Raw genomic sequence first — 15,657 nt, 5'->3', positions numbered from 1 at the left:
TAAGGTCAGACCTTTTGAGTTCATTTACTACCCAGCACTGAAATACAGCATTATCGGCAAACACGCACCTAAGTTCCTGTGTAGTCAGAACCCACTAGCCTGGCGTACCAACTGCATACCATGCCACACTGCACCCAAAGAAACCAAGACCCAGTATTGCACATAAGCAGTCCACAGGGTTCTTATTTGTTGGATGATCTTTCCGTAACAACATTTCTCCTTGGAAAGTCATGCCATCCTAGGGAGACTGCATGGTAATTACACAGTGCCTTTTATGTTTGCCAGTTTCTTAATTCTGGGGTGCCACAGAAGTAACACTACCCTGTCTTTGTTCTCTTTCCCAAAAAGACTTTAAAAGTACAAAACAAGTAATTAATGTCAGACTGTTAATGACCTATCGCTGTAAGTCTGACTGGAATGAGCAAACAGAACATATTTAACATTGCAGGTGCAGATCCAAGGACAAAAACAAAGTGGAAGAACCCCCCTACCCTGCCTCCTCTTTTCTCTCTCTTGCCTATACTCTTTTTTCCATTAGAGCAGAATAAACCCCTTTTGACTATACAGATAGTCTTCCTAAGCATTTGCTCTGTCTGGCCACCACCAACCATTTAGGGCAACTGAACAAAGCATGAGCATGTTTGTGAGCTAAAACTAAAATACCGACTTTCACCTCTCCTCAGAAAAGCTGTAGATTCACAGATTCCAAATGTACTTGTTTGGACACCAGCATCAGCAACAGCAACTACAGTGGCATCCCCCAGCTCTGTGTGTGCTGGGCAGCACCCCCCAGCTGCTCAGACAGCTACACAGGCTTTCTAAAGCAAAAAGCTGCTTGCTCGTCCTAGTATACAAGTACCAGCATCTGGACAGGCTATCCACTGCCTACGCAGATGGCAGGAGGACAGGAAACAGGATATCACCATTTAGTTCCTTCACATTCAAGACAGTGTACAAACATCTGGAGGTGGCTGGGGGAGACACAGCTGTAGTTTCTGGCTGAGTTGGTGAGGCAAGACGACTAAGTGGCCTGCTCAGAATCTCTCAGTAGATGACTGTTCTGGCCTTTGCCTTATGCTCATATCAAGGCCATTTCCCTCTCCAAAAAAAGAAACACTCTGGAAAGCCCATCACTCCAAAAGGGCAATTAAGCATTCAGCCAGTTAGCTTAGAGTACAACATAGTTCCATATAACAGAGACGAGATAACCCATGAACAAACATTGGGAAGTAGATCCTCACTTCTGCTCTGCTGCACAGAGACAAGCCCCTCTCCCTCAAGTGTTCTAGCAGGCTCACCATGAGAGCAAAAAAAAGCTTCCACCACCTCCTAGGCATCAACTCCCTCTCCCACCCAAGAAGGGCAAGACTGGGATACTCTAGCTATTCTCCACAAATCTGCAGGAGTAGCCCCACATGTGGCCCGAGAGCAGCTCTATCATGGACCAAGGAAGGAGAGCAAGAAAGGCACAGCTTCAGAATAGCACAGAGACTCACAGAAAAGGTTGAAAGGGACCTTTAGAGGTCATCTAGTCCAATGCCCCTACATCAGCATCCAGATCATCAATGAAAATGTTGAACAGGATTGGACTCTGTATTGACCCCTGGGGTACAATGCTAGTTACTGGCCTTCAACAAGACTTCATACCACTGATCACCACCTTGAATGAACACACACACAAAAGAATGGCCTAAAATGGCATCCTTGTCTATGGTCTAGCTCTTGCTTCACATCTCTTAGGATGAACAAAGGCCTTCCCTGACCTCTCTGTGACTGGTTGCATGGTATTTCCCCTTCTAGGAGGGGATGAAAGACTCCAATAAACAGGAAAGCACTACAGAAATAAAAATAAACCCAAAGACTTTGGAATGCCTACTTTTTTTTCCAAATTCATTCTCCCCGTTCTTCAGTCTCATGTCTTACTTGGAAAACTAAAATGAGAAGCAGGAAAGCAACCCTTGTTCTGCTCACTGAAATTTCAGTATTGAAGCTGCTGTAAGAAATGAACACCACCAGGAAAAAAAAGAAAAACCCAAACAGTCCAATGCCATCCTGGCAAATACAGCACAGCCTTGGTCAGCCTCATCTGTTATCCCCTGTCACAGAGGACAGGTAACAGTACCAGCTGCATATGGAGTATATTACATTGTCATTGGCATCATATTTTCTAAGAAAAGACACATAAGTTTGTGCTTCCAGAAAATTAACCCTAATCCCAAAAGTGGACATGGGTGAAGTAAAGGACAAATTCATCACGCTTAAGGGTAAAAACACTGCATGCATCTGGCTAGAGGCTTTCACTGTGCTCTTCATTACACTTGTCAGAGTATGAGAACAGATTACACTCTGATGGAAAGCCACATTGTCAAAGTTGGGAATGATTTTGTGTTCTTCACAGCTTATGGCTGTGAACTACTTTATAAATACAAGCTATGTGAAGCATAAAACCTCAGAACAAACCAATTAACACACCCCAAATATAAGTAATATTAACAATTTGAAATGTCTTGTACATTAGTCACAATTAGAAGCAAATGACGTTTGTTCTCCTGTTAAGATGCTAGTAAAAGTGGCAAATAGACATAAGCATTATTGGTTGTGTACATACAATAGCTGTTCATTTTGAATATGAAATCACTGGTGTGTAACTGAGGTTTTATAGAAGTCAAAGGCAAAATCCACAGTACCTTCAGCATATCCATGCAGAGACCAGAGATGATATCAATCAATAAAGGAAAACTCTCCATTCCCTCTGGGTAAAACTTGCTGCTAAGATTTCATCTAACCTCTCTGAAACACAGCCGAGGAAGAGGGTATCAAGTTCACTACAGAACAAAGGTTTGCTTAGGCACCTCTTGGGAACTCACCTTCTCTCCTCCACATCAGCTATACATCTGTGTAGTTGAGTATTCCCTGGGAGTAGCTTGCGAGCATCCTGTAGAAGTCATTCAAAGCTCTTAAGACCCATATGTAGCTGGGTTTGTGGTTCCAGTATAGTTAATATAAAAGGTAACCTGGCAGCCAACTATACACACATGGTTTCCTCTTATTTTTGGCACTATGTAGAGAGCAAACCAACTGATTCTGGAAGCACAAGTGAGTTCCCCGTGGAACTGAAATAAATACATTTGCTTTGACCAGAAAGTGGGTATGTGCTGATAATGAGGGCTCTCAATTCATTCCGTTGGTGGCAGTCAGAAATACCCAAGTATTTTTGTAGTGTAACAAGACAACTCCACCAATGGTGCCTTGCTGTTTGCTGCCTCAGATAGACCCCTTGCTGAGCAGACTGTGGTTCTTCTCTTTCCTACTCTCTTCTCCAGGGAAAATTACAAATCATTTGTTTATACATATAAATGAACTAGCCAGCTGTCTGAGATTGGAGAAACTTCCCCTTGCTACTGTGAGATTTCCCTTCCTCATACATTTTAATAAGGCACGAGTTACTCTGAAAAACATGCAGAGAGCTATAATAGTGAAAAATAATCCTACATTATTATTCGAGTTGTTTCCAGTATTCCGGGCAGGAAGATGCTACCTATTCAGTTAACAAAATCTAATTTTCTATAGTTTTTCTCAGATTTTATATTGCACTTACTGTGCATACACACCAGGCCCTCAGAAGCGACAGGTATTGAAGAGAAACTTCAATTAAGAATCTCAACACCTTGCTGAAATGCTTCTGTCAACACAGAAACCTAGACAGGAACATATCCACAGATTGACCTAGGAAATGAAGAATTTATTTGTAGAACATACTCCTCTATTGACTGATCTATTACTAGTACTCTGAATTAATTAGTGGTATTCTTAACTAAATAGAGGGCTGGTTTAAACATCACTATGGCTGGAGTCACCTCATACTGCTGCTTCTTATTAGACACCCATCAACAGTAAAAAGCATGATTATGCTGCACAGAACACTTCAGATTTTGTCTTTTTACAGTAAGGCATGATGTTCATTTCAGACAGCAGTGTGACGCAGAGGGACTACTGTCTGAATCACACAGTGACAGAAAATGAATGGAAAAAGGGAGGGAGAATATACTCATGTAACTGTGTTTTAGCACAGAGAAGACAGTAGGAGTGGAACAATGCAAACAGCACCTCCTCAGAAGGACAGCACAATTACCTTTGGGCGCTTCCATTCAACTTTCCTTGGTGGTGCTGATTGATAGAAAAGGGACTCATCTGAGGCTGGAAACTCAGGATCTTCGAAGAGCCGTCTCTGCTGGATGCATTGCCCTTTCAGCTCGTGGTACTTCTGATCTCTGAAGAGTTGCACTGATGAAGACATATCTTTCTGTCTAGATAAGATAAATATTGGCTTATGCAAATTATGAAGGCTCTTTAAATTCCACAGATGATACCACTCATTGGTCTTTAACAACAGACCATGTAACTTGTTCTAACAAGATTAATTACTGATTTCTGTTAAAAAAAACCCAGATGATTAGATTATGTTAAGTAGTAGAGTAGAGAGCCATAAAGCCCAAGAAAATCTTATATATTAGGATGGTATTTTTGGCTGAACAGAACTCTTACCAAGGAAGACATTAGAGAGTCCAGACCAGGCACAAAACCAGCATTTAACTTTGTCTAATTGATTGGAAAGGTAACAGAGTGGGGCTTGGCTCTCAGTCTGTACCATGTGTGAAGGGCTGGACCATCTTTCTGTCCTACATTCTTCTTGTTCACTAAAGCTTTAATTATCCACTGCAACTCTTAAGCCTAAAGAAAACCAAAACCAGATTTCCAGAGTTCTCAATCTTAATTTAAGTGACAATACTTTGGCTAGTATTATTGTCTTTGAACTTTATGTTATATTTCAGGGAACTGAATTCCCAGAAGCAGCAAATATTTACAAACAATTGGTGTGAATTTAAAAGAAAAACAAACTCACAACAGCAACAAAACCCCTAAACAACTTGCTCTCAGGCCTTAGTTCCCGGAATCTCAACCATCTAACCTGGCAAGTTTACGGTCACAGCCACAGAGCTCAAACAAATTGCTTAAAAACATTCTATAAATCAGAAGTCAACAACAATTCAGGACAGTCTGAAGTCTGGGGGACGTGAGGGATGCTGCCTCTATTTCAAGAGAGGGAGCGGAGAGAGTACTTGAACTTACTCCGGAATGCTCCTGTGTGTCAATTCCTCTCCTCTTCCTTTCCGCCACGTGTTAGAGATGTATCTCCCCTTCCTTGAGTTATCTACAGAAATAAAGACAAATGCAGATTGTCCTGATTTCAGATCATAAGGATTAAACAACATGCATGCAATGGAGCATGGCATCACATTGTCCTAGTAGCCTGCTTGCTGTGTCCTGTTGCAGTGATCTCAGCTCATGCTCCTTGAGACACTTGCAGCATGAATTGCATGAGATTCCACAAATTTGCAGAAAACTAAACCAAGCTAGGTTTAGTGCAAGTGAGCACAATGGGAAAAATACATGAGAGTAATGAGGAACACTTGGAAATGTCAAATTCGTCATGGTCTTTGTTCATGTAAGTAAAAGCTACTGTAGCCAAAATAGTCTAGGTATGGTTTTAACACCTCCCTCTCTTTCTCTCCCCCCGCCTCACTCATCTCCTCCCTGCCCCAAAATAAATTAAACGGTCCTTCAAAGATGAGAAATGCTGCTCTAATGCCTTCACTTACTTATCAGTATGAGGAGAGTATTCAGGAGTGCTCTTCTACTTGGTTGTCATTTTTGCAACCATTCCAAAGCCTCCTAACCACACTCAGTAACCTACCCATAAGTGTAAGTACCACCTGATTTCTGCCAGCAGAATCTTACATGGCAAAGTGATAGGTCAAAGAACCAGTTTATTCTTGATATTTCAACCAGCCAAATCTTCAAATGCCAGCTCATTCTCCATCCTTTCTCAGGGCAAAAATCCAGCAACAAATTTTTCATACGTCAGGACTGTAATGACTTTGAGTCAAATCCTGATGCTGCTGGAATTGATGGAAATATTCTTATGCCTCCAGCCAGGCCAAGGTACCCCCTTCCAGAACTGGGCCATGGAGCTCGTTAGTGACTGTGTTATCCAGCTTCAACAAAACAAAAACATACTTAAATGAACTGTTCAAAACCAAAATGGCTCACTGATGCTATGCCATTTTTAGCAATTTCCTTTTTCTTAAGGGCTATTTTCTTGTTAATTATCTCCCTCAAAAAAAAAGTCACAAGGTATGTCACTTGGCAGCTGGCTTCCCAAGACAAGGCAAATAGGCTTGCTTCCCCCCACAAATCAGTTCTTCAAATTCAAGTGCAGAACAACTTGTCAATTATACAAAGATAGCTCAGGGACAAAAAAAAAAATTAAATAGTTTGGCTAATTTGGGTGGGATATAGATTATTTCATGATAACTGGCATTCTTGCTTATTAAAAATTCCCCACGAGCTAACTAACATTCTAAACCAAGCCTATTTGCAAGATAGGCTTGTTTTTAAAATAGCCCCTGGGTGATAAGGTTTCCAGCTGTCGCCACCTAATTCATAGAGATAGGTCTTTAATGATCTCATTCCCCCACCCTTTCTCCCCTTCTATCTGCCGGACTGGAATGGGAGTCCTTCCAGGATTAACACCACATTACACAACAGCCAGTCTTGTAGCAATGCACAGAATGCGGTCATAAAGCACAGCACATGAAATCCAGCTGCTACCTACCCCACCCTGGGCTCCACAGGGCAGTGCTCACCAGGGAGATGCTAACAAGGAGGAGGCTTCTCCTGCCAGGCTGTTAACCTGCCCCTCTCCAGGCTCCATGTGCCATCCCGAGCAAAAGACTGAGTCCGTGGCTTAGAAAGGGACTTGGGCTCCCAGGACTGCTCAGCCTGGCTGCTAGCTGCTTTCCATCCACCCACTGAGCTCTGCAGCTGAACTGAAGTCCCATCACCATCTGGTGAACTAGGAAGAACCCACTTTCATGGGAACCCAACCCCACCCTTTTGAAACACAACAGAAGTCTCTTTTTCTTGTTGGGAAGTCCACGGTAAAGAATGTAAATGCAGTTTCTATACAACAGCCTAGCGGTTTGAGCACTGAGGACAGAGGACGGCAGCTGAGCCCCTCCTCTCCTGGGGTGTTCACCTACCAGGACATGGCCTAACCTGGCTGAGGTGGACAGCAGGCACCTGGCTCCCACTCCAAGGTTTATTTCCGAAGCAGCTCCCAGTTTTTGACCCTCAGTTGAATGTCGAAGCTCCCAAACCAAGAACCACACTCCCTCCTCCTTTCTGGAGTTCACAGTACACAGTAGCACAGCTTCCCCTGCTCTGCACCCAGCAAATTTACCTCTGGTTTGGCTGACACTCGTAACGTACAGCTGCGCTGAGGAAACACCAAGCACGGCTGGCAGCCGCTCCTTCCAGGGCTCCCTACGCTGTCATGTCATACAGAGCAAGCTGTGCACAGCATAACGAAGGCTAACACGCACAGTCCTAAAAATACTGTACTACAGTTCGGAGACCCTCTGCTGCTCTGCAGAAAGAAAGGCACCACTCCAGGGGAGGGACAGAAGAGAGAGGAAGCCGGGAAAAACCCCCAAACAGCTCTACAGGTCAGTCCTTACACTTCTGGTTTATTTCCCTGACCATATACAATCACAGGTTTGCTTTTTATCTTTTCCAGCCTCTGAGCTGAGCTCCCCAGCACTTCACCTCTCTGGGCAGCACAACAGCTCCACAGCAGACCCCAAGGTTTCTACAGCACAATGGCAATCCCCCTAGGTATCAGCAGGAGTACAGGAGGTCCCACATCTCTTGGCTTTCAACCACTGAGCTTTAAAGTTTTTCTCTGACCCTCCCTTTTTCAAGTGAGATTCTTATTTTGATTGGAAAAAGGATTTCAGCAGAACAGTGAAGACAAGCCAGTGCAGGTCCCCTTTTCAATCAGGCTCTAATCGCAGAGTCCCCTCCTCAGCCTGGCAACAGAAGCATTTCATTTTTACTTACAGTTAACACTCAGAGATGCTTCCCCCTGTCGGAGCCAGCAAGAATATGGCTAAATCACATTCAACACAGTGGCAAATACCAGCTCCTGGCATTTTTAGCAGCATTAAATTAAAGGGACATTCACTTGAAATCCAGTTCTTCACAAGAGCATTAAGATGAGCTTCAAGTATTATTTCCACCACCCAATAGTATTGCTTTACACTCACATTTTCCTGTCTTAAACTTTCTCTTCCCCAGCTGCTTCGTAGAAGATCCACAACAAACAAGACTGACTAACTGTCCAGACAGGCGTGTGAGGGAAAATTACACCCTTGCTACCATTAAATTCATGCAATAAGCACACAAAAAACTAACAGAAGTCTTGTCTTAGCCCATTTTTGTTACTCTGTGTAACTAAGCGACACACAGGGTAAAAAGTCAGAGAGAAATTATTGCAGGTGTTAAGCCAACTGCACCCCTCAGCAGCAAGCTAGCTTGCATGCAAAAGCATCCCTCCCACTCCCGTCCCTGCAGGAGGGGAGCAGGGACGGCACAGAGCTGGGTTTGCCTTAACGAAAACCAGCACTTTCAGCCCCAAAGGCGAACACTGCCAAGCAGCTGAAGTGAACCCTCTGTTCGAGATGAAACTCCTCTTCAAGGAAGAGGCTTGGCATGTTGTAACACGTAAGTTTTATCACGTACCCTGCTTTTCTGTTTCAATTGCAGAACTCAAAAGAATTTCCATCCACAGCACCAGGACTAAAAGGGCAAAGTGCATTTCTAGCCAGTATTTAAGGCCACAGCTGAACACAGCTTTGAACACGAAGCTGCTTCTTCCAGTAAGTGAATCCTGAGATGAAACTGCTCAAGCTCAGGCACACCCCAGCCTGGGGACCACATTCCTGCTCTTCCAGGAGCCCCCATCTGCGAAGACATAGAGAGATGCCAGCATGGACACACACAGCAGCATATGCCGTGCTCTGAGGGGGTAGCATCCCAGTTTTAAGATTATTATCCATTTGCAGGTAGCAAGCTTGCTTTTTTTTTTCATGAAAACAGTAGCCTTACCAATAACAACAACCAACACTCAGTTCTTGGGCTTCTCTTTTGTAACTGCAGTTGTGTGCCTGTCTTGAAAACACGCAAAAACCTCCCAACTCTAAACTCTGTTCTTTCAATACTGACTTATCACCAAACCTCAAAGCCACTGCTTGGACTGTGACAGCAAAACAGGGACTCAAGTATTTAACTGTTTGCAAACATAGTTTAGTATTTTCCCAAACATTTCTTTCTCCAAACTCATAGCTTGCTTTAGAGCAATCAAATCAGTGAGTGCTTCCAGAAAAGCAGCCCTGCAGCCAAAAGCTCTAAATTACTCTGAACTGGTTTTCTGTAAAACTAACTAAACGCACTTCCAGGGCTCCAGCTGGAAAAGGTTACTGCCTTCTCTTCCTGTGCAGAACGATTGCAGGTCCTTACAAAGCAGTGACTTTGCAAATTTGTATTAAGAATGCAGGGAAATCTAAAGCAGTTGAAAAGCCTCCACTTCACATAAGCTGCAGTTTCATGATCTTGGCTGTTCCACTGCTGCTGATGCATCAGAAGCATCACTGCCCATAACACAGACAGCATTGCTACTGGAGAAATTTACTCATTCAAATTCATTAAACAGTTCAACAAACTAATTGCACTGGGAGTCTTTATGCTGGATTGGGTATCCTCTCTCCCTCTGCATAAGCCAATATAAAAGTATAAAGTCAGCATTAAATCTGTATTGTGTGGATATGCAATTGCATTAGTAAAAGCATATTGAATTTGGATCAAATTTGCTGCATGGGATGATTTAATAGCATCCAGTCCAGTATTAATGACCGTGGTCCCAGGGCTTCTCTGTTGTTTTGGATGGCAATGCTCTCCCTGCTTTGATGAAATATCAAGTTTTATTGCCTGCTCTGGGGATAGCATGATTGCACAGCATTAACCCTTCTTTCATCCAGATTTGGATTTTTCAACAAAATAAGGTTAATTTGACTATCTTATGGCCTCTGTGACTCAGTACTTGTATAGGCATATAAAGGTTTCTCTGTCTAGTTCAGCTCAAGAATTGGCTAAGGGAAGGAGACATCAGCATTTGTCTTCTCATAGAAACAGGAAGGTGCAAACATTGTTCTGCTGTGCAGTTTTGCCATACTTAGCATTAAAATTGAGAGAGGAAAAATCACATATTTTTGTCTGAGAATGCCTGCCCATATCCTGTCACTTCTGAGCAGAAATGCAGGAGAGACTATCTGGACACCAGGAACAGGACTCACCACAACCTGTTTGCTTTTACAGACAGCATCAAGGGCTGGCAGATTCATCTGGCTACAAACCAAAGCTTTGCTACAATAAAATTAATCACATAAAATGTACTGCAACCTCATGGTGCTTAACCAGGCTTTTCTTTCAGGTCTCACAGGGGCAGAGAGACTTTCAATAGCTCTTTAGCTGGGAGCCAGAGCGCACTTTGTACTGCAGAGCCTGTGTCCAAGCAAGACGGCTCAGGAGAGGGGGTGTTGGTTCAGGACCGAGCCTGCTGTTCCCATAAGCCCAGGATCTGAGCAGAAGCTATGCCAGGAACACCATCATTGATTTTCAGTTTGTTCTGTCTCCCAACTCTCTTCTAGTCTGTTCCTGGTGAGATAAAATGCAAGCCCATTCTTATCCTTCGGGAAGGGAGTGCTGGAGTCCGGGCTCATGCCCTGCAAATGCTCTGCAGCCCTTTGGGGTGTGAGGTGCTGGCTCACTGCGTGCTGCAGCCCCCCCATCCCACAGTAAGAAGCACAGCAGCTGCTCCAGCATTCAGGGGCATGAACTGACCGTGCTGGGGCTGGACAGGTGGAGCAAACAGCAGCTGAGAAAAGCTGCACTTACAGGTGATTATGCCCAAGGGGGAAGGACTCCATCTGGCATGAGCAGAATTTGTAGGGCTGATGATCGGTGTTGTGCGTGATCTTTTCAGCTTGAAAACTGAGCGAAATCAACACGCATGCGTGCATGGGATTACTCAGCAGTATAATGCTGATTTCATGGTCAAAGCTACTTAAAGTCCTGGCAGAACACACTCAGAGAGGGTAAACTCTGGCTTTACTCCCTCTCTCCCCTCCTTGCCTTTTCTGTGAGAGTTTATCCCAGTGTAGTTGCCTGTGAAATAGCTTTTAACCATTTGCTCTCTCCCCTTGGGCAAAGGCAAAGATTTAAAAAGGAACAGTGTCGGCAGCAGAGCAGACTTTTGCCTCCAACCGATCAGTTTCCAGGTGAAACCTTCAATGGCTAAAATGCCTAAAGATCACCAGGAACAGAGAAAAAAACGCAAGGCTCCTTTCCTTCAATTCAACTGAATGCTGTAAGGACCGGGCCACCAGGGGCTGAGCTCAGCTGGCTCACCTTCCCCCTGCCACACACACCTGCAGCAGGAAGGCCCACAGCTGGGTGCCATGGTCGGTCCCCGGAGGGGAGCCCAGCAGCCGGCCTCTGCTCACTCCCAACGGAGAATTACTTCTCTGTGAGTGCTCTCAGGCTGAGGCTACTGCTGTCAAAAAGCAGCACGTGCTTCCCCGCTGCCTTCAAGCGAACTAGAAAAGCGTGGGGTTTTGCCACTGTGTTTTGCATGGCTCTCGGTCCTGTCCACATGTAACAAGCAAATTGCTGGAAGGCCTCTTGCACCAAGACCCTGACGGGCTCAGCCAGAGGCACAACTTGTTTGGCAGCCACAACTAGAAATCCACAGTGCACAGAGCAGCTCTGTTGTGCTAAGCATGTACTAAGTTAAGGGCACACAATGTACATGAGCTATAGGACTATGCGGCTCTTAACGGTTTGTTTCGGCATTAAGCAGTAGCTTGAGTCAAGATTTTTAGACTACATCTTAGCCTTAAGGCCCCAGCATTTTGCCTCTGTCCCCACTGCAGATGCTCAAGTCCCTTGCTAGATCTCAGCCAGCATTCAGAAATTCAAAACTCTCTGCACGTCTGGACTCCGAGGGTCTCTGACTCCTAGAGCAGCCAGGGTGACAGTACAAGGATGAATAATATAGCACTACAGATCAACGTTTGCCTGCAGTTGACATGCAAGATTAAAATATTTTCTAAACAATTGTGCACTAGCACTGTAAGCACACGCTACCTTTTCAAGAGGACTCGGAAGCAACCACTCAGGGTGGTCATTTCTGTTTCAGGACACCAATTGCCACTTGCTCATTTTATGCTGCCACTTTGTTTCTCCAGTGAAAGGAGTCCTGTTTCATGGAACCTTAGTACAGCTTGATCCTTTAGCTAAACTAATATAATGTGCCTCTTCTTAGTGAAGACACAGAGTGGCTATGGGACACATTTTTAAGGATACGCAGGCAGCCAGGATTTTCCAAAGTGCACAGGTGCCTGCATACTTCAAAAAACTTGACCTTCAGTGGCTCAAGACCAGTCAGATTTGCAGCTAACTACAGAGAGGTATAATTCCAGTTTTGAATTTAAAAAAAAGGTAATTTAGTATGATAGATGCCGATTGTTACAATTAACATTAATCCAAGTCAAGACATCTATAACAAGCTCTAAAGAAAATGCTAACAGCAATGTCAGTTGATTTGTTCCAGCCAAGCTTTTGTGCTGAAACCACAGGAAACAACTTTCTTCAGAATTCCAGTATCTCTCTATTATGCCTTTTCATAAACGTTAGTTTAAAAAAAAGACCATGATTGCAAATTAATGGGTAATTCCCTATCAGGCCACTCCATTATTTTATATATCTACTTATCTATTATTTTAGACACAGTATAAAAAGCTCTCCTTCACAAGAAGAAGAAAAAAAAAAAAAAAAAAAAAGGAGTAAAATACCCACTTGAATTTCACAATGAAAGAATCCACAGTGAGAACTGACAGTATTTTGGAAGATCAGAGACAGTACAGAGAATGGAACTGTATGAGCACTGAGATCAAACCACACTTTATCAGTCTGGCCCCTTTATTCAGTATAACTGTTAATGAAGCCTGTAGCTTCTAGCATTAGACTGGTTATCCCAGAAGAAATGAGAGCAACCATGCTTTTGCAATAAATCACAATGAGTGCTTGGCTCAGAGTTAGCATACAGTTGAGATGTGACTTTCTGAAAGAAATGTACATTACTGCAGTAGACAAAAGCATTTTCTCACTGTGCTCGCTGAAGTGCTCACTACTAGTAATAGAGAGAGTTTTCAACCTGGCGATAAAGGTGCAAATCAAGTAAATACCAGTTTACAGGCTACCTCTGGCACTTACCTGGCTGAGGTCTGTCCGGCTCTGGGGCACATCGAACTCCAAAATGACTCCTGCAAACAAAGATCCCCTCGGCTTCTTAACCTGAAACTCTTTGGACTGTACCAAAATCACATCACCAGGGGGGTGTGTTTCAGGATGACCCTTCCAGTGGTGAGTCACAGGGACACCGGGAGACCTTCCGCACTGACCCAAAACGCGGAGCCTTGTTTATTCCCGGGACACGGGTTGTTAGCTGCGATTGGGGCTGTAACTGTGAATGAACTTTTAAAGAAGGAGATGAGGCAAGGCTGTTTGGCATGAGTCGCAGGCATTTTTTTGTATGGAAAACAGGGCAGATTAGCATGCACCATGAAAAAGATTATATTCCTTATTAGGCTGCACACTGTTCCTCACTTGCCTAAAGCCGATGTCAATGCCTCTGCCTCAGTGTGTCCCCGCCGATAGCGGCCCGTCCAGGCCGTAGAGAAGAGTCATGCGAGGCTTCTGCGGGACTGACATCTGGAGACCAGGAGACGCAGCAAAACCCAACGAGCGGCTTCGTGCCCTTGACTCCGAGCACCGTGGCGAGCCTGCAGCACCTTAGGGACGGCTCTCAGGCGCTGCCGGGTACTTGATCCTGGCTTGACTGTTCGCGGTCTAGAACTGCCTAATTTTGCTGTTCCCGTTTCGCTTGTGGAGGGGAAAGCAACCTGAATGACGAAGAAGCCATGTCTGGGAGAGCCACAGAAGAGACTCCAGAGGTCCCCAGCCTCAGCCCCAGGGAGGCTGAGCTGCTCCTGGGCTCCGCACCACTGCGAACCAGCTCTCTTGATCTCTGCTCTTCCACGAACCTGCTCATCCTCACGCAAGCACTCATCCTGTCTTGCTCCTCTCCCTGTGCTAGTAAAGGAGACATATCATTTCATGGGGGTAACAACACGGTTTAGAACTCGGAAAATAATACATTTCTCTGTGCTGTGACAAAATAAAAACTTAGGACAAAAATAAATTATCATTAAGAAACAGTTTTGATGAAACAAACTTCTCTCCATACTCTGCTCAGCCCCAATTTCATTTTGCGTAAATCCTAAGCATTTGGATTAATTTAACATGAAATTTTTCTCATTTGAAGATCATAACATCATTATTTTACTGTTATGTGGCTTTTATTTATATTTTAGAAAATGTAGTTCAATTTTTGAACAAGCACCATTTCAGAATACATTACAAAATATCATTTTTACCAGTAGTTTTAAATATTCTCCCTAATTCACTTCCTCTGCTTAGTCCTCCTTATTTTAGCACAACTGGTCTAAGTTTACAAATAGGTCCATTCCTTCTCCCAAACCTTGCTATTCAGCAAATCTCCTATTTGCCTGAAGCAGTTTAGATCTCAGGGGATGAGTTACATCCAGAAAATACTCTGAAGATGAAATGTTAAGTAGTATCATAAATTTCTGTACTGCAAGGTTCGCTGCAGGACTGTTTGCTCTCCTATAAAGCACTTACCCGACTTCCTTTTGAAGCCATGCTGAAATTTGGACAGAAAGTCTCTGGGAGCTGCCACTACAGTTTTAACATTTAATGAATAAAAAAGCCCTACATACTAAAGCCATGTGTTTTGAATTCGTGATTGAGAAAGTAGACCAGAGTTTAAATCATAATAAAAAGCTGACGTCTGCCTATATATACCGCACACACTGTGATTCATTTGTGCAGTTGAGGGAAGAACATGAAAAATCCCATGTGAGTACAACAAAACTCTACTTTTTGTGAGCTGATAATAAATATTCACAGCTAATATAGACGTGTTCTCACAGTAGCTGCTTTTGATCCAATGTGGAACAAAACCATGAGAATTTTTTCATGAGTATTAAATCTGGTGGTGTAATCCAAGATTTGTATGTGATTTGTCTGGGCTGAGGAGCTCTTGCTGGAAGTCTTGTCAGAAACAGGAATTCCTTTAGATGGGCAGCAAGATGAGCCATGCAGGTGGCAGCCAAGGGCAATCGGACAGCTCTGGTCTCACTGCAGAACCGTGGCAGAAGAAGCTTGTAATTCAGTGGGGCTGTGCCAAAGCATTCAAAGAGACATGCTCACATATAGCGCTATGGTCTGGAAAGAGGTCTCACTTAATTGCAAACAGTTTAACCTACCAGCATAGTACCTGAAATCCTTGGGTGTTCCCAGCAGCCTTTAGCCTCCCTGTTGGAGGTGTCCTGAGCATCATCACCACACACTTCTCTAGGCTGCTTTACACCAATGACTGTGTTGCATCTCCAGGTGTCCCTGATTTCCCCATTGCTATCCTGCACAGCCTGCTAACGCTCCCCAGAGCGGTGCCCCACCACACTCTCTCCTGCTCTAGACTTGCTGCTTTCCAAACCTGACTCATGCCTGCACCCTCAGCAGGCAAACAAGAGCCCAGAGCTGGTTCTTTGCATA

At 44.0% G+C, this 15,657-nt stretch overlaps 1 protein-coding gene across 2 annotated transcripts in view; it reads right to left on the bottom strand.

The window, feature by feature from the left end:
• The window catches only part of CAPN6 (calpain 6), a 67,564-nt gene extending 54,195 nt beyond the window's left edge, over positions 1-13,369 (bottom strand). For both annotated transcript variants that reach the window (XM_049827267.1, XM_049827268.1), the window contains exons 1-3: positions 13,234-13,369; positions 5,131-5,212; positions 4,133-4,307 (exon numbers count right to left, since the gene is read on the bottom strand). In XM_049827267.1, the coding sequence (XP_049683224.1) occupies positions 4,133-4,297 (165 nt within the window). In that variant the 5' untranslated portion in view covers positions 4,298-4,307; positions 5,131-5,212; positions 13,234-13,369. The remainder of the gene's footprint in view (positions 1-4,132; positions 4,308-5,130; positions 5,213-13,233) is intronic.
• Positions 13,370-15,657: the final 2,288 nt, after the last annotated feature.

This window comes from Accipiter gentilis, chromosome 24, assembly GCF_929443795.1.
Source record: "Accipiter gentilis chromosome 24, bAccGen1.1, whole genome shotgun sequence".
Classification (NCBI taxonomy): domain Eukaryota; kingdom Metazoa; phylum Chordata; class Aves; order Accipitriformes; family Accipitridae; genus Astur; species Astur gentilis.
Note: the sequence above shows the minus strand (reverse complement) of the source record. Positions and strands in the feature narration are given on the sequence as shown.